General features: G+C 34.1%; 1 protein-coding gene across 1 annotated transcript in view; it reads left to right on the top strand.

Moving 5' to 3' along the window:
- DDX4 (DEAD-box helicase 4) overlaps positions 1-18,494 on the top strand; it is a 73,592-nt gene extending 55,098 nt beyond the window's left edge. Inside the window, exons 17-22 of the mRNA XM_087862141.1 lie at positions 1,105-1,271; positions 5,753-5,898; positions 16,084-16,183; positions 16,956-17,226; positions 17,380-17,490; positions 18,188-18,494. Coding sequence (XP_087718267.1) covers positions 1,105-1,271; positions 5,753-5,898; positions 16,084-16,183; positions 16,956-17,226; positions 17,380-17,490; positions 18,188-18,274 — 882 coding nt within the window. The 3' untranslated portion in view covers positions 18,275-18,494. The remainder of the gene's footprint in view (positions 1-1,104; positions 1,272-5,752; positions 5,899-16,083; positions 16,184-16,955; positions 17,227-17,379; positions 17,491-18,187) is intronic.
- The last annotated feature ends 1,917 nt before the right edge of the window (positions 18,495-20,411 follow it).

Here is a 20,411-nt window from a genome sequence, read left to right as displayed (position 1 = left end):
AGTGTTAGAGCTTTAAGTCAAGCAGAGAAAGACAATTATCATATGGTTTCACTCATTTATGGAACATAAGAAGTAGGAAGATCGGTAGGAGAAGAAAGGGAAGAAGAAGGTAAACAGAAGGGGGAATGAACCATGAGAGACTATGGACTCTGAGAAACAAACAGGGCTTCACAGGGGAGGGAGGTGGGGGAATGGGATAGGCTGGTGACCGGTATTAAGGAAGGCACATATTGCATGGTGCACTGGGTGTTGTACGCAAGTAATGAATCATGGAACTTTACATAAAAAACTAGGGAGGTACTGTATGGTGACTAACATAATATAATAAAAAAATATTATAATAAAAAAAGAATCAAGAAGTCAACAAGTCAGCATATCATCTCTCTCATGAACCCTGCTGATCTTTAAAAAACAGACATTTTCTGAGGCCAAAACAATAATTAAAATCCTAAATATGTATTGCTACATCAAGTCAAACAATTGGAAAATGCAAACTCATTAAGAATATTTTAATCATCTCATTACTTCTGTGTCATAGTTGTATATAAATAATTTTAATTCTACAGTTTATGTGAAACATTTGAAAAGACAAAAAAATTAAAATCATTGAATTATTGATTGACTTATATTAAGTAATAAGTTGAAAAAAAGTGTTAGAGCTAAATTTACAACTTATAAGACGTTTGAATATGTCATGCTGTTAGGACATTTTTCTTTCCATTAAAGAGTCTGATTTTATCAGATAATAAGATCTTCATCTGTGTAGTCCAATACAGTAGTCAGGAGTCACATGTGGCTATACAAATTTAAAAATGACATAAAATAAAAAAATCCATTCTTTAGGTATACTAGCCAGGGTTCAAATACACAATAGCTATATGTGTCTAGTGGCTAACATGTTAATGAAAATCAAGAATTGTTAATCAATATTTAAATAAACAGTACTAGTGTTATCTAAGCATAACAATTCTCATTATTTTATGCATTGATTTCTATTCTTCATGCTTAAGAATAAATTAGTAGTTGGACTTGTGAGGAACATTATAGTTTAATATATCGATTAGTATGCATTTTCTGCTCTAACTCTTGAAAATATTCTTAAAGATTGGTCTCAGACAAGTCAAACATTTAGTTTTGGATGAAGCTGATCGCATGCTGGATATGGGTTTTGGACCAGAAATGAAGAAGTTAATTTCCTGCCCTGGAATGCCATCAAAGGAACAGCGTCAAACCCTTATGTTTAGTGCAACTTTTCCAGAAGAAATTCAAAGGTAACATTTTTTTCTTCTTAAAAATAATTGTTTTGTACATAAATGCTTTTATGAAAGGAAAAGCAATGTGAATATATTATTTTTGAGGGTTTTTTTATGTTAAGATTTTAACATAGATAGTTTAAGAAGTGGATGTATTCTTAAAAAGTTGACTGTATTTTTCATTTCGTTGTTTCTTGCCCTTATCCCTGGCTTTGCATCAGTGTCACATTTTGTTCAAATGTGTATATGTGTGTGATTACATAAGTGCTTACTAAATGAAGTTATTTTTATATTTGTATCTTCAAACCAAAATTATAGAGCTTAGGAAAACTGGGCCTTTCTTAGAAAATTCATGTACTAGTTGTTGACATGTATCGAATATCTTACTATATATACTATATGGATTGGTGAATTCTGAGATTAGGGTGACACATCCCTTCTAGAATTGTGACTCTTCTTCCTGCTTGCTGCTTCCTTGGCCACAAGCCGCCTGAAGTGACCAGAAAGCAACTTTAACTTGTAACTCAATAAGACTCCTCCTGTTGACTCTGACAGAACTTATCTCTCTTTAGGAACCAAGACCTCCAAACCTGCAGAATCTGTAGCTTAGGAGGGATGGGAAGCACAGATTTCCTATGTGGGTCACTGGGACTGATGGTAAGGGGGACACTCTTGCTTGCATCCCTTGGTTCTCAGACCGAATGCACCATATAAAGATTTCTGATTGAAAGTTACTGTGCCCTGTTGAATGATGTGCTATCCTTGTAAAGAAACACTTCCAAGCTGGCCTGTGAGCTGTTCTTTAAGTGGATGTTCCACTTTGTCGGGATGACAGCTTCTGAGTGTTGTGGTGAAGCAAGAGAACTAGGCTTTTGTCTCACAGAGTCGAAGAATGAATCTCGCAGAAAAGGAGAGTGAGTAAAGCGATAGAGTTTTAATAAGTAAGGATACAGAGAAAGCTCTCTGGAGGGAGAGGGGTCTGGAATGGGTTGCCACTGAGGGCTTTTAGTGGCAGTCTTTTATTGAGAACTGACTGGGAAACTTGCGTCCTTCAGATTGTTGTGTCATCTTGGTTTTAGCAAGGGCTATTGGTAACCCTATTAATGACTTAATTCTTTGAGGTTTGATCATTTTCTGTGATACACTGTAGCCGCCAAAGAAAAATACTCCCGATAACATCCAAGGCCAGGTGGTATGTTTTCTTATACCTTGTTCAGTGTGTCTTAGCACTTCTACCTGCCAGAAATAGTCTCAGAGCCTAGCCAGGGGCCCCCTATCTTTCCCTGCCTATACCTTAACCCTTTCCTTAGTCAGTGCAGTGATACGACCTATAGACGTTATGGTTATGGGCCTGCTTCATTACTTCTTTTGCTGTGAAGTGGGTCTCCTTGTCTGATAGAGTGTCACATGGACTCAAACACGTCAAAAGTCATCAGATAGTGGGGCTGGTTATCGATTTAGTTTACTTAAGAGATGATTTAAAAAGTCTCTGTGTAAGATTAAAAAGAGCTTTTTATTGGGGAAGATGTCTAAATAATAAAGCATTGTTGATCAGTTAGGATTTTTTTCTTGCTTATTAGTATATAAAATAATAGTTTCTTATATTAAATGGTGTCTTAAATTTGGAAAGTGTTATCTGCATTTCCATCTTCATCTTTGGCAATTAATAGTGGGTAGGTAATTACCTACCTAAATAGCAGGTAATATTCTGTTGCCTCTCTGTTTTTTGATTCACCCTAAAATAGGAAGGTATTTGGGTATTGGCCAGTCAACATGATTGATTGTACTCTCATCACTAATATTTGTTGAGTGCTTTTTTTTTTTTTTTAAAGATTTTATTTATTTATTCGACAGAGATAGAGACAGCCAGCGAGAGAGGGAACATAAGCAGGGGGAGTGGGAGAGGAAGAAGCAGGCTCATAGCAGAAGAGCCTGATGTGGGGCTCGATCCCAGATTGCCGGGATCACGCCCTGACCCGAAGGCAGACGCTTAACCGCTGTGCCACCCAGGCGCCCCTGTTGAGTGCTTTTTATGAGCCATATTTGATTATAAGTCCTGGGGATATATGGCAAACAAAATAGAGGCCCTGACCTTGAGTTGCTTACAGTCTTAAGTTACTGAAGACTCCTCACTTGCTTCACTCTCTGCTTTCAAATGTTACAAGTTGCCCATTACTGTGTTGAAAGTACACTTTTATAATTGTGCATGTTCACTAAACCATTGCAGCATCCATTTCCGTGGTTTATGTTTTTTTTTCTGTAACTGTCCCACATTTATTACCTGTATCCCTAATCTCTTTCCTGAGCACCAGACTTGAGGATTTAACACTTTAAGAGTACCTTCTTCAGGGCACCTGGGTGGCTCCGTCGGTTAAATGTCTGCCTTCAGATCAGGTCATGATCTCAGGGTCCTGGGATCCAGCCCCACACTGGGCTCCCTGCTCAGCAGGGAATCTGCTTTTCCCTCTTTGTCCCTACCCCCTTCTCATGCTCTCTCTCTCAAATAAATAAAAAAAATCTTTTTTTTCTTTAAAAAGAGTATTTTCTTCTTAGATGAATTACCAATAACTAATGTTCATTATGTCCAAAATGGAAGCTATTCTTCAATACCTTCTTTCCTATCCAGTTTTCCTTATTGGCAGCAAGTTCTTTCTAAGCCAGAAATCCTTTGAATCCTATTGATTGCTCCCTCATACTGCTTTAACTTTCTCCCTTCAAAAATACTCATTTTGGTAGTTATCTCTAGAACATTTCAAATCTGTTAGTTTCTTCTCTGTTTCCTACCTTAATTTAAGTCCTTTTCAGTTTCCTTCTGCTCATTGTTAGTGGCTTTCTAATCTGTCTCCCTGGACTCTAATCTCAATTTTGTGTTAGTAATGATTCCAAAATAAAGTCTGTTTTTTTTTTTGACATTTATTCAAAGTAAACCCTCCCATGTCTTCCCATCTTCACAGATTAACCATCTTTCAAACTCTATACATGATGTAATCTACTGCTTTATTACTTGGAATCATATATTTCTTGTCTATTAAAAGTATTTCCTTTTGGCTGATCAGGCCAAATTCTGTCTATCCCTCCTCATTATCTATTCTTGTTTCTTCTTTCTTCTCAGAATGCTTTTCCCTAATCACCACTGTTCTACATTCTTGCCTCTTGCTGCTTAGATCCAGCTTCATACTTGAAAGCTCTTCCAAATTTACATCATTTCATCTATTTCCTGCCATTGTGTTTGTGAAACTGTTTTAAACACTTTGCTCATTTTTGGGAATATAGGAAGTGTTCAGTAGATGTTAATTATTAAAACTAGAATATTATATTAAAATATATTAAATATTAAAAAGTTTAATGTGATTATACAAATATTAAAATGATACTTTAAAATATAGTAATTATTTTTTATATAACTATGTTTATCTTGCTGATGTGAGCATCTCAGTGTCACAGACCATCAAATTCATCTTTGTACTCCCAGTACTTTGCACCATGTGTGCCTGACACAGACACTCACTAAATGTTTTAGAGAAGGATGACAGATAATAAAGAATTCCAGATGGTTTTGAGATTTGTGGTTGAGAAGGTGCTTGACTTTAAAAGGAGGGATATCAAAAAGAAACTTTTTCTTTTATTGTAAGAGCAGGTGAGGAGAAAGCAGCAATGATTTATTAAAATTCTGGAAATGCTGAGTTTGAACTATTTTCTTGATATTTTAAGAGGCATATGGAAAGTAAGGGACTACTAAATGGGAAAGAGGAGGACTGATGACAGATTTGGACCTCCTCCTTAATCCCAGAAAACTCAGCTCTTTGATTGGCAGTTCCCTTTCTCCCCTCCCTATGTTTTCAGATGATCTAAAGTAGACCTCAGTTGTGTGCTGTCATTGAGTTATGTGTGTGTCAACATGCTGATACCCTCAACCTTTGGGGTGAGCATCAGCCCCTAGGCCCTTCACCTCTTGTGTGATTTTTTTCCCTTAGTTATGCTCTATAAATACCATTTTTTATATGTGTCATGACATGAAAAGCACTGACCTAAGAACTGGTTTGCTCATAATTGTTCAAAGTATAGTAATTTAACAAATAATGTTATCAGAAAATAACTCCTAGCAATAATACACATAAAAGCATTTGTGAAGAATAGAATTTTTGCCCTAGGCTTGCATTTCAGCTTTTAACAAAAATTCCTGTTTGTCGTAGTCTGATATTTAAGCATAATTTACATTATAACATACACATTTTATATAGTTTTAATGGCCACCATATCCACTTGAAATTACTGTATCCATAATTTGACACAAACTTTTTCACTAACAGTTGTTGAGTATTTAAAAAAATGTTAACATTTTATACTGATTTTTGGAATTAGTACTTGGATGACATAAGTTATTTACCTTATTATAGTTGTTACAATCTAATATTGAAGTAACACTTGCAGAAATTCAGTGCATATTATAAGTACTAATGGAAGAGGATAAGTTAAGGAATAATCTTTTGTCTTTGAAGGTTGGCTGGGGAGTTTTTAAAGTCGAATTATTTGTTTGTTGCTGTTGGACAAGTGGGTGGAGCATGTAGAGATGTTCAGCAGACCATTCTCCAAGTTGGCCAGTACTCCAAAAGAGAAAAACTTGTTGAAATTCTACGAAACATAGGTATCTTACATTGGTATAATTGTTTTTTCTCATGATTTTGATTTTTAAAAAATGACTAATTTAAAAAAATTACTCTAAAAATTGTTTGGCATGAGTTTTTAAGTGTGTTTTCATTGCTTTTTCTCCTAAAGCTTTCTGTATAAAAGGTTTTATGATTTAATTTCCTGTGTAAATGATGTAGCAATACAGTCTTTTCTTCATAAAGGTTAAAAATAGGAAGGATTTGAGACTTAAATAGTGTTTGACTAAAAACTATTCCAGGAGAAATATATATTTTTGTTTTAAGAAGTAAAAAGGCCTATTAATGTATCTTTACATCAAACTGTGTTTACTCCACCAAAAGTGAATTCTTTGTTTTTAGTTCCCAGGTTTTGCTTACTAAGGCTTCCCATAAACATAGATTCAGAGAATTTGAGAGCTGATGGGGACTTTAAAGATCTAGTTCTGTTTCTTCACAATACTGATGAGAAATTTCTCAATCAAATTAGTTTGTGCCTGGAAATAGAACTTTTTAATATCACGATTTTAATACCTTAGTACCTCATAGGCTAAGTGTACTTACATGCTGTACATTCCCCCTTCCCTCCATTTTAGTAATTGTTTCAATTTGAATGTCACTGTTGGGATGGGGAGGTGAGGAGAGAAGGCAGGAAACGATCTAATTGCAACAGTGAGGGGGGAGAAAAAGGAAGTTGTGTTAGAAAGCGCGTAGTCTTCAGTTTTTGTTGAGTCTTATTAAAAAAACGTTTTAAAACCAAATACTCATCTTGAGTTTGAGGAATATTATTGGTTTGCTTTATCTGATGTTTCATAATATGTTGCATATGGCATATAAAATTAAAATAATAACTTCAGTGGGCCACATACTGTTCTGATTGTACATATGTTAACTCATTTAATTCCAAAACAACTTTCTGAGGTAGGTTTTGCTACCCACATTTTAACATTGAGGACACTAAAATACAGGTCAAGTAACTTGCCTGGTGTAAATTGTGGAAGAGATGAGCTATATGTAGTTTTGCTGAAGTTAGAGCACATTTCTGGTGTAATAACCTTAAGATTTCATTATGTGTGAATTTGTGAAATAAAGGTTATTTTAAGAATAATCCTGATGAGAATTTTTCAGAAGTGCTGTTTTGCCTTTGAGAAACCTTTGAGGTCAGTGTATGAGCACTATTTGTATGCTTCTGTATTATTTAAACTGTTAAATGTTTTGTAACTTAGGGTTCATTGTTCTTGTAACTTATGTATGTATGTATATATGAATGAATGTATGTAAATATGTATATTTTTAAAAATTTGCATGGAATTCAGTATATCTCCAAATTTTACATATTTTTGTTAATATAATTCATCTTTTTTTCTACTCTTTAACTTAAAATCTGCTAGCCTATCCCCTGCATCTTTAAAACGTATCGGCATCATTATTTTATGGTAGTATAACCAATTGCCTTTTTCATAATTTAATTTTACTTGAACAAGTGTCAAAGATTTTATTGAGCTAATTAGCTCATTTGAAGAATTCAAAGAATACATGTATGTGGAGGCTGTTAGGAAGGCTCAAATAAATTTACACATAAATGTAAAATTGCATTTTACAGAGCAATAATTAGCTGCTTCTGAAGGGAAAACTTCATTTGTATTTTTATTGATAAGAATCATTTGCGTTGGCATCAGCTGTAATAGAGGTATAACAGAAAAAAAAGTAAGACACATAACCATGAAATGTATGCTAGACAGTAATATTTTTTGCTTATTTCAAAGTCTTTCACAGTTTTTCCTGACAGCCTATGATCTCATGATCACAACAATCTCAGAGATTATTCTTGGTCACAAGAAAGGTTGGTCTCATGTTTGGCTTATCTGCATAGATGCAACAAGATTGTTCATTAACCGTATAGGCCTCTTTGAGTTTGCTTTGCAAATCTAGAGCCAAACAATACTGCATAATAAATAAGATCACAAAATTAACTTCTTTCTGGAAGTTTGCATAAGAAATCTGACATTGACCTTTTAAAAGCCTCTATTATTTGCTTAGATAGGAAACTAAGTCTGGGAAGCTCTCTCAGTCAAATTATGTCTGTAATACCTAGAAATTAGAGTGAGCTCTCATCTTCTAAAGGTCCCCATGTCTTCATAATATTTCATGTAATTGTTCCATTGCATCTGTTGGCAGTATGCCTTCATGATCTGTTTCTGAACTCATCCTAGAAATTCTTCTTGTCCAGTGATAAGGTTTAAAAGTTATTGAAGCACTGTCAACATGGAACCTTCTACCCAAGACTATTTTTTTGAAATATTGGTAGTGTGAAGCGCCTGATACAGTTTTTTTTTTTTTTCCCCACAAGGCTCAGAGTCTGTCCTTTGTTGAAGATACAAACTGTGCTATCTAGCTTATAGCAGAATCTTTGGGAAGGCATCAAAAGAAAACAAAAACTATATATAGTTGACGAAGATTTAATGATCATGGTTAATTTATTACTGATAATTGTTAAATATGGAAGATTTGATGAGGGTTCATAATAAAAATAATGTTACTAATAAGAAAGTGTGGGGGCGCCTGGGTGGCACAGCGGTTAAGCGTCTGCCTTCGGCTCAGGGCGTGATCCCGGCGTTATGGGATCGAGCCTCACATCAGGCTCCTCCTCTATGAGCCTGCTTCTTCCTCTCCCACTCCCCCTGCTTGTGTTCCCTCTCTCGCTGGCTGTCTCTATCCTGTCAAATAAATAAATAAAATCTTAAAAAAAAAAAAGAAAGAAAGAAAGAAAGAAAGTGTGGTTGTTTCTGTGGCATGCAAAATAAAGGTAATTTGTTATTTTGGAATATTTGGCATGCCAAAGAAATTTTAGGTGAACTGTTTCTAATGATGATGATTAAGCCTATTTTCAAAGAAGTATGTGATGGTTATATCTGATTTACAAAAATGGGTAGGCCTAATTTTTTCATACCAAGAATATCTGGTAAATAGATTCACTAAGTGTCAAATAGGATCTGGTTATCAGTATTTCTACAAAATGCCATGGTTAAGTCTGGGATATATTCCTGTTTGAGAACCACTATCCTAGAAGGTGCCAGATTCAAATTAAGAAAGAAGTAAAGTTTTAGCCAAATACAAGCATCTTAAATAATAAGTGAAATTATGACTGGCAACATTATGCTGTTATATCAGGCACTGTACCGCTAGGCCTCTGATGAATATAGGAAAAACTCTACAGAGTTATTTCATATTTTAATCAGTGTTTCTCTTGAAGGTACAAACATAATAGGCAAGGGAAGGGAATTTACAAATCTCCAAGTACTTCTTGTAAAATATACATTTTGAAAGTATTACCATAAAGTATATACTTTACCTCTGTGTTTTAACCTAGGGAAAGCTTAATACCTCTTCTCATTTGACATCTCTTACCATGCAACTCTTAAAAAAAGTAAACATCAAACAAACCTAGTTATTTTTAGCCTCTCTTTTAGAAGGTGAGATAGCAAACCTTTGTGCTCTTCCTGGGGTTCTCTGAGAAATCTCAGAGGTAGTTTAGGTAGATTTCTTTTCCTAAATTTATAGTGCACTTAAAAAAAAATATTTATTTATTTGTCAGAGAGAGCACAAGCAGGGGGAGCAGCAGGCAGAGCAGGCAGAGGGAGAAGCAAGCTTCCTGCTGAGCAAGAAGCCCAATGGGATCATGACCTGAGCTGAAGGCAACCACTTAACCGACTGAGCAACCCAGGCGTCCCTATAGTGTACTCTTAAACAGGCAAATCCAGAGTTGTCAAAGGAGAGTTGACTATTTGATTAGTGTAGGATCATTGATGCCTGAAAAACAATACTTGGTTGCCAGTTTAATTGAAGTGACAATAAAGCATTTAAAAATAAATATGAATCATCAAACAATAAATCAAGAAGTAGTTACATCCCAACTGATTGAATTTTGCTAAAATTTTAATACATTTCATAGCTTTTTTTTTAACACTCACATAGTATAAATCAACACAAATAAAACATATTTTCCAAGTTTTGTCCTCTCTTGTGCTTTCTTTATTTTCTGGAGCAAATCACCAATTCAGTTTAGGACAGAATGAGTCTTGCCCAGGACCCCTAAGACTTTCTCATGGGGTATGTGAGATAAAACAATTTTCATTATTATACTAAGAATTATTTATTTTAACATAATACATTCAAATAAGTATTTAAATTTTTTCTTGGTTTTAAGTTTTAATATGGTAAATTTCAATAGTTACAATCCACATAACTGAAAGTCTTTGGGATTGTCAGTAAATTTTTTAGGATTTAAAGTTCATAAACTAAAATTTTGAGAGCTCCTACTTTGGGGGAAAAACTACTCTTTTTTTTCTTCGAAAAGTAAAAGCAGATACAGTTTATATTTCTCTGTCAAAATTACTTCTTCTGTAGGGGTGCCTGAGTGGCTCAGTATGTTAAGTGTCTGCCTTAGGCTCAGGTCATGAGGTACTGGGATCAAGCCCCACATCGGTCTCCCTGCTCAGTGGGGGATCTGCTTCTCCCTCTCCCCATCCCCACCCCCCCGTGTTCTCTCTCTCTCTCACTCTCAAATGAATAAATAAAATCTTAAAAAAATATTGCTTCTTCTGTAGTCTCAGCTACTTATGTTAATTATAACTCTTAACCATAGTAACTTCTATTTCATAGAGGAAACTGGAGGCAGGATTGGACATTTGAGAGATGTCAGACACAAGCAGACACAAGCATTGTAGCTGACTATTAGAGCTCATGAACTTTTTATACTACTTTCTATGGCATACTTTGTTAAAATATAAAAGTGTGAAGTGTTAAATTAGCAAAAATGAACATGTTCATTAACATGCCTGAAAGATACTGCATATGAAAAATAAGCAAAAGAACATGAACTCAGGTTTGGTAATTAACATGTGAGAACTCTATTCTGTGTTCAGTGATAATTTATTCAATATAGTTTACTGTTTTAAGTTACCTAAAGCTAAAGACCTTGGAAATTATCTTGCAAATTATGCAAAATATAAGTACTGTTGAATAATGAATGAATTTACTTGAACATAGATTTACTTTTTTATACTCCTAAACATTACGGAGAATATTAGGTTATACTCCTAAACGTTATGGAGAATATTAGGTTATTTGAGTGGCAAAACTATATATGCTTAGAAAAACCCAAAATAAGGTGTTTGTATTATAATTAACCCTGATAAGTCAGAGAAGACATAAGGGTGTTTTTTTTTAAACCAAAGTTATTAAATTAGCCTTAAATTTATCGAAGATTTCACTTATGTGTACTTGGGATCTTAAATATTTCAGATTTAGTTCCTGTAGGAAGAATTTTTTTCCAAAACATTTAATACAGTTAACGTTTAAGGAATTTAATTTCTTTATTTTCTGAAATTTTAGGAATGTTTACCTCTATAAATTATTTTTATATATTATTTAACTCAATAAACCAAATTAGAATTAATTTAATAGACCTTTTAGAGACTTTTTAAAAAAGGCTCTAAGAGACGTTAGCATTTTTTTTCTAGTTCTCCATCTTCTCTCTTCCATTATATTCTTCCGTAATCCTAATTAGATAATATTAGATCTTCTCATTCCATTGTCCATGTTTTGTAACCTCATTTTCATATTTTCCACTTCTTGTTCTGTACTGTATTCTAGATAGTCTGGGTAGTTTTCAGATTTGCCTTCACTTTCGCAGAAACAGATAATTGTACAATGTGTGCTGTTTTTATAGTCATACCTGCCACTCCTACCCTCACTCCCCATCTCTATACTTTCAAAACCACTAATATCTTTTTTATCTTTATATTATAATTTTAAAAATGTTATGTAAATGGAATTATACATTTGTGACCTCTGAAATAGGCTTTTTCCTTTCAGTATAATGACCTTAAGATCATCCAGATTATTGTGTTTATCAGTAGTTGATTTCTTTGTATTGCTGAGTAGTATTCCATGATATGGATGTGTTTGTGTTTTGTTTTTTTTTTTTAGCCACTCTGCCAATTTTAGGCTACTTTTAATTGTTAAATTTATACTATTTATATCCAGTACAATTATTAGAGGTTAGGGCTTAACCATTTCATTTTTCTTTTCCTTTTTTTTTTTCTGTTTTTCATTTTTTTTCCTTTTTCTGTCTTCCTTGAACATTTCTTAGAATTCAGGTTTGATTTTCCTATTTTTTTTTAGTGTTGGAGTATATCTTTTTTTTTTTTAATTATTTTTTATTATATTATGTTAGTCACCATACAGTACATCCCCGGTTTCCGATGTAAGGCTCGATGATTCATTAGTTGTGTATAAAACCCAGTGCACCATGCAATACGTGCCCTCCTTACTACCCATCACCGGTCTATCCCATTCCCCCACCCCCCTCCCCTCTGAGGCCCTCAGTTTGTTTCTCATAGTTCATAGTCTCTTATGTTTCATTCCCCCTTCTGATTACCCCCCCCTTTCTTTATCCCTTTCTTCCCCTACCGATCATCCTAGTTCTTATGTTCCATAGATGAGAGAAATCATATGATAGTTGTCTTTCTCTGCTTGACTTATTTCACTTAGCATTATCTCCTCCAGTGCCGTCCATGTTGTAGCAAATGTTGCGAACTCGTTCTTTCTGATAGCTGAGTAATATTCCATTGTATATATGGACCACAACTTCTTATTCCAGTCATCTGTTGAAGGGCATCTTGGCTCCTTCCACGATTTAGCTATTGTGGATATTGCTGCTATGAACATTGGGGTGCATATGGCCCTTCTCTTCACTACGTCTGTATCTTTGGGGTAAATACCCAGTAGTGCAATGGCTGGATCATAGGGTAGCTCAATTTTTAACTTTTTAAGGGACCTCCACACTCTTTTCCAGAGTGGCTGTACCAACTTGCATTCCCACCAACAATGTAGGAGGGATCCCCTTTGTGTTGGAGTATATCTTGCTTGAGGCATTACATTACACATAGATAATTTATCCCAGTGTATCAGTACTGATGTCAGTATTTTACCACTTTGAGTGAAGTGTAGAAACCTTACCTTCCTTTATGTCCCTTTATCTTCCACCATGTATTTATTTAATTATATATATATATATATATATTTTTTTTTTTTAATCATGTACCCTTTAATCTCCATCACCTATTTTACCCTCTGGTAACCATCAGTTTGTTCGTTATAGTTAAGAGTCTTTCTTAATTTGTCTCTGTCTCTCTTTTTCCTTTGTTTTGTTTCTTAAATTGTACACATGAGTGAGATAACATGGTATTAGTCTTTCTCTGACTGATTTTGCTTAGCTTTATAGTCACTAGCTCCATCCATGTTGTTTCAAATGGCAAGATTTAATTCTTTTTTATGGCTGAATAATATTCAGTGGTGTCTACACACACATGCACCACATCTTTATCCATTCATCAATCGATGGACACTTGGGCTACTTCCATAGTTTGACTATTATAAATAATGCTGCAGTAAGCATAGGGGTGCATGTATCCTTTTGAATTAACATTTTTGTATTTTTTTGGTAAATACTCAGTAGAGCAATTACTGGATTGTAGGGTAGTCATATTTTTAATTTTTTGAGGAACCTCCATATTGTTTTCTACAGTGGCTGCACCAGTTTGCATTCCCACCAACCAAGCAAGAAGGTCCCTTTTTCTCCATGTCCTTGCCAACACTTGTTTCTTGTATTTTTTATTTTAGCCATTCTGGTGGGCGTGAGGCTTTTTTTTTTCTTTTTTTAAAGATTTTGTTTATTTACTTGACAGAGACAGCCAGCAAGAGAGGGAACACAAGCAGGGGGAATGGGAGAGGAAGAAGCAGGCTCCCAGCAGAGCAGGGAGCCCGATGTGGGGCTCGATCCCAGAACCCTGGGACCATGCCCTGAGCCGAAGGCAGACGCTTAACGACTGAGTCACCCAGGCGCCCCCAGGGGTGAGGCTTTTTAAAAAGGCTTTAAAAGACTTTGTAATTTAATTTGTTAATATGCTCCATAAGGTATTAACATAATGATTACACATAATAAAAAAAAGCCCTTTCTGAATTACAGATGCATAAAGAGTGTATAACTTTAGTTCTACCACTCCAGCCACAGGTCAAGAATGAACACAAATACAAAAAAATAACAGTCTAGCTACCAGAGCTGAAATTCTTTTTAGATTCTTAATTGATTTTATTTAGCTCACCATAGACTAATAGAGAAAAAAAAGACTAACAAAATGGATTTTCCATCATTTCTCACCCAACAGAATAGAGAATTATAATTCATCCATTTATAGAGATCACTGAATGGTCTAATCATAAAGCTAAATTTGCAGTTATTATCGTCACCAGTGGTAGTATGGCTTATTGTCTGAACTAGGACAAATACAAAATCAATAGGAAAAAATTTAGAGAAAGGGATTCAAATTTTTATTGCCACTTGGGATTCATATTGAGAACCAAGAAAAGAGATCAGGGCTTAAGCTGTTCAAGAGTGTTATATACTTGATTCTATCAGATGAATCAGTTTTGACTTTGGACATCTTGTTGGATGACCTGCAAAATTGTAGAAAGATAATTCTTGATTTAAAAAAAATCCTTATTCTAATAAATAAAAATGACTATGTCTCAAAGATTTAACTGATTTATTACTGTAAGAATCAGTTGCCATTTTTATTTTTCTGCTTGGTTAATAGATCTGAGACTTAATGAAATACCACCTCAGCCTTTTTTTTTCTTGCAGATCTCTTGTCTCAGTTAATGTTAGTTCCATTTTTCCAGTTGTTTAGACACAAACTCTTGGAGTCATCCATTTTTTTCTCTAACTGCATATATCTTATCTATTAGCAAAATTATTTTGATTCTACCATAGAAATATATTCAGATTCTATTAGCTCCTCAGATAAAACAAAGATCAGATCTTGTCACTTCTATGCTCAAAACCTAGTGGCTTCCCTTCTCAAAAGAAGTTCTTTCAGTGGCCTTCAAGATGCTATGTGACTTGACCGCCATTACACACTCTCTGTCTTCATGTTCTGCTGTTCTCTTGTGCTCACCCTACTCCACCCAGGCTGTTCATTACTGTCCCTTACACACGCCAGGCACACTTCTGCTTCATGGCCTTTGTACTTGCCTCTTTTCCCTTTGTTTTTTTCTTTTTAGCACATCAGGAACACCCATAACTCAGAGTGTTTATATTTGTCCTTCCCTGTGCCTTGTAATATGCTTCCCCAGTTATCTCAGGAGTTCAGTGTATTATTTTATTCTTATTTCTACTCATGTCATCTAATTAGAGAGGGTACATCTGAAGTAACCCTTTTGAGACTCTTTATCCTTGTGGGTTTTTTTTTTCCCATTTTTAGGACTTAATGCATAATGTTTGTTTATTATTTGCTTCTCCACAGTGAAAGCAGGGGCTTTATTTTATTGAAGTATTTCCAACACCTAGAATCGTGACTGGCATCTCTTAGGCACTCAATATTTGTTGAATAAATGAAGCCAACTAATAGATGGAGGAGAGGGATTATGAGCAGTCTTCTTTCCATTACTCTAAATTATCCTCTTCCCTCTCTAACACAGGGAAATGTGTGAAAAAAAATCTCTAGCTTATGCTTGAATTTCTACTGATTAAGTACTTTAAGCTAACCAATAAATATTTTTGACTCCTATGACGCTAGGATAAAGTTTATTAATTTTCTTGATGTATGATACTTCAGGGATAAAGGGGTTTGAATTAATAGAGAATGTTGGAGCATGGAATATCGTAGAATTTGTCAATCCTGGGTTGGATGCCTTATAAATACTGAGGGAAATCAAGGAAGAATGAAGGATTGAATTATCTTGGGAGGTAAGGAGCAAAGGCATTTATTTAACTAGAGAGGGAAATGAAGGTCAAGTGATGAACTGCTAAGAGTTGGCAGGTAGATATCATTTATCTAGCCCTAAGTCTCTACCTTGGTATTGGCCTGAGAGGGCAATGGGCAAGCTAATTTTTTTTTTTTTTTTTTTTTTTGGTCCCTAAAGTAGAAAAATAGCCCTTGATTCTTTAACTTTGACATTCATTCATTCAGGAAATATTTGAGTTTCTATTACCTACTAGGCCTTTTCTTGGTCTTGGAAATACAGTGGTGGATGAGACTATTTCCTACTAATACCTCTCTGCCTTTTTTTCCTGTCCCTAGTTTTGTAGTTTGAATGTTAATCACTGTTTCATTGTCTTATAGGTGATGAAAGAACTATGGTTTTTGTTGAGACTAAGAAAAAAGCAGATTTTATTGCTACTTTTCTTTGTCAAGAAAAAATATCAACAACAAGTATTCATGGGTGAGTAGATTAATAAGATTTCATAGTAAGGAGGTGACACTTGTATTTGTCATTTAAGAAACATCAGTGTTTCTTAACATCACATAATCCTAGGATTAGGATTCAGAATTCTCAATATCTAAACTGTTATTTTCATTTTAAGTTTTTGTAAGAAGTAGGTGATAGGGTGGGCATTAAAGGTCTGTCTTAGACTCCTTATCCTGAAGAGTGGTAACTTTTCAAGAGAGCTTGCTTAGGGCTCTCTGATCCTTAGATCTAAGTTTTTCTCCAGAATCCATTCTTTCTCTTGCTTGATATTTTTTTATTTAATTGCATAAAAATGTCATATTAACACAACTTTATTGGTACTTTACTACTTTACTAGTGGATCTAAAATATTAATCAGTGAATATATCGAAATCTGAGATTATATTTTAAAAGAACTTCTTTGGTATTCTAATCATAGTTATATATTATTTGTCAAGACTGGAGATTGTTAACAGGTGAGATTTGATGTTTGTCATACTTAAGTTTGTGTTTTAGCTCTGTGTACTACCTGTTACTTTCTGTGTGCAAATGGGGATAACTGTTCCACCCTCAAAGTATTATTGTGAGAATTAAATGAACTGATGGCTTGAAAAGAATTAGTATAATACCTGATATGTAAGAAGTAGATAGTAATATTAAATGCTGCTATTTTTACTATTATTAAAAATAAATATATATGTTGAACTTTAATGGTTCACTGTAATAATTAAGAGCTGTCCTAACACATGCTTGCTTTTATTTCTAGTGACCGAGAACAGAGAGAGAGAGAGCAAGCTCTTGGAGATTTTCGCTGTGGAAAGTGCCCAGTTCTTGTTGCTACTTCAGTAGCTGCCAGGGGGCTGGATATTGAAAATGTTCAACATGTTATCAATTTTGATCTTCCTTCTACCATTGATGAGTATGTTCATCGAATTGGACGTACTGGTCGTTGTGGAAATACTGGCCGAGCTATTTCCTTTTTTGATCCTGAATCAGATAACCATTTGGCACAGCCTTTAGTGAAAGTATTGTCAGATGTAAGTTTTAAATGTTTAAAACTGAATGGATAGTATTCTTACCTTATCATTGAAAGTAGACATTAAATATATATGTGTATTCAGGATAAGTAAACTGTTCCAAAATCTGAGACTTGATGCATTTTGTATATGAAATTGATGTATTTTTTAAAGGCTCAACAGGATGTTCCTGCATGGTTGGAAGAAATTGCCTTTAGTACATACGTTCCTGGCTTCAGTGGTAGTGCAAGAGGAAATGTGTTTGCATCAGTTGATACTAGAAAGGTTAGTTGACAGAAAAAATTCCGAACGTGGCTTCCAGTTACTCTTTGTGAATGTTGTGGTTAATAATGTGAAGTAACTATAACATTCAATAATTATCCAAACCATTTTTTTCACATCTAGGAGATTAATATTTCTTAAAATTTAATGTATGTATATATTTTTGGTCTTAAAAGTGAGACATTAACAACATTTATGCTCAAACATCCTCCTTTCCCAAATTTGTTGGCATTTAAAATTCTAATTTGGATTCTTCTGAACCTTCTATAAGAATTCTTCGTGTTTAGAATTCTGATGGTATTATTAAATAAGACAAAATACTAGAGATAATGAGTTGCATGTCTTTTTTGATGTATCATTTTATAGGCAGCAACACTTTTATTCAGAAACATTGAGAGTACTAATCATTAAATATTTATGCTTTTTTTATTGAAATATAGAGCTTTCAGTTTTTCCATTTGCCAAAACTACTGGTTTAAGAAAGCTTTTTCTTGAAATATTTTGTGCAATTTAGACTTCCCAGGTTGATATGGGATATGGGCCTTTTTTTCAAATGGATTAAATTTAGTTAAAATCAAGTTTTTTATTATATATTTGGGGAATACATGGTGGGAAGCTTGAGTCCCCTCTCTGAGTCTGGGCAATGTAACTTTAGAGATGATGTAAAATTAAATGTTTCTTTCTTTCTTTCTTTTTAAAGAATTACCAGGGCAAGAGCACTTTGAACACAGCAGGGTTTTCTTCTTCACAAACTCCCAATCCAGTAGACGATGAGTCGTGGGATTAAAGCTAAAACATCCTTCAAGTTTGTGGTATAGTTCTGATGCAGAGAAGAAAATAGTTTTGATTTTTGACTTTTTAACAGAAGTGTGTTCTGTCCTTGTGTTCTTATTCCCACCCTTAAAAAAAATTCTTACTGACTAGTTATGTGAAATGCTAAAAATTACAACATTGCAGTTACTGATACAAATGGTGTTAACTGGAAAGATTAAAGCATTCTAAACGTCTTGCTTATTTCTAGTGTATTCTTCAGGGGTTTTCAACATGTTTCATGTCTAAATGCTTAATTTTAGTGTGATGTTTATTGATCCTACAACAAGCAGTAGGATTTATGACAAACTTTCGTTTAGAAATTATTGAGTCTCATTTTTTACTTAAAAGGAGCCTTTAAAGCAATAGTATTTCACTGAAACATGGTAACATGATTTTCATGTAGCTGACAGTGAAAGACATAAGCCTTTTAAGGTGATTTTAATTTTAGATCATTAGATAAGTGATGAAAATGGTTAAATGCAATGTGAGCTCTGTACTCAATGACATAACAAATGTTTGTGTTTATTCTATACAGACTTTCCTTGAATATAAAGGATGAAACACGTTTCCCCCTTAGTTTTCCAAGAGCACTTTTAATTTTTCTCTGTTGGCATATCATAGTTCTCCTATATTTTGAAATTTTGAGTCTTGTAAAACCAATGAAGTGAACAGGGTCTTACATGAATTAAATATTTATGTATAATAATAGACAATAGTACACAGATGTAATGGTGAAAATCATTCTTCGAACTCAAACTGGCAACAAAACACAATGCTGTTCACTCTTGCCATAATTAATATTTTGATATTTTAAGATTAATGAGGGAAGGAATCCTTTTTTCATTTACCAATATATACCTTACATTCTAGACATACTAAGTTTAAGTTGTTCTTAATAAATCATTAAATAAATGAACCAAAATATTAAGACATAAAACAAGTAAGATGTAAATATTAGGGAGCCAAATAATGATCAATTGTAAATGTTTGTTATTATTAACTTAAGAAATGCAAAGCACCCTGTCCCCAACATATATCCTGTTGCATGAATTTGGTTAATATGTGAGGCATCACATATGAAAAGAGAAGGTCTGTTAAACAGATGTTGTTAGGACTAGATGCCTACACCGTGCCATATTTGAAATCTGTTCCACATGTATTATCAAAAATTAAAACTACAAAAAATAGAGTTTACTGTGAAACCTTTGAATTGGGGATGAGAGTTGACGTAAAACTCAAAGGTCAGAAATCACGAAACTCCAGATTCGAGCACAAAAGGATTAGTTGCTTATATAAAGAGTAAACAACAGACAAGGAAAAATATTACTGTGACTACAATGGATTATCAACGTGTAGTTCTTTACATGTGGATATGTAGGAATACCAGTAGAAGATTGGACAAAGAACAGACAACTCAAAAAAGGAAAGTTCAGGTAATGAAAATATGGGAAATATTTAACTTGTATTCTGTAATGTCATTTCTGGGAAAGGTTAAATGAAGGAAAGTATTTGGGTTGTTTGTTATTGTAAAATACCTGTGTGTCTTAATTTTCTCCTCCATTTTGTTTTGTTTACAAAGAGCATTTACAGGCCATTTGTCATCCCCCGCCCATTTCTTTAAAGAGTTTTTTGGTCATAGCTGGCCTAATTGCTTTTAAAATTTTTTTGAAATTGCATGATTCGTAAAATTACCATAATAGCATTACTGAATCAAATATAAGAAGGGAGAGTATTGTACCTAATTCCACTATCATTACAAACCAACTGTAAATGTTCCTATGTTCACTTACTTTCTGCACTTCTAGGTAAACATTTGAATGATTTCTTTAAAAAATATCAAAGTAACAAATACAGGTATGAATAGAAAATAAAATGCCACAGAAGAGTTTATAATAGGAAGCAGTATTCTCCTGTGTCTCCCTTTCTTAATCACTATTTCACATCCCACATCCAGCAGCCTTTCACCATTACTGGTAGTTGGTATTTTGTGTTTTATTTTTGTCTCACCAAATTTAGATTTCTCTTGGCTTTCCATATAATACGTAAAGATTTGACTTACCTCGCTCTCACTTTCTTGGTGATTTTAATAGAGTAAGAAGTATACTTCATGA

This window comes from Ursus americanus, chromosome 5, assembly GCF_024610735.1.
Source record: "Ursus americanus isolate L20-20 chromosome 5, mUrsAme1.1.p, whole genome shotgun sequence".
Lineage (NCBI taxonomy): Eukaryota > Metazoa > Chordata > Mammalia > Carnivora > Ursidae > Ursus > Ursus americanus.
This window is presented reverse-complemented; position numbering and strand designations above follow the sequence as displayed.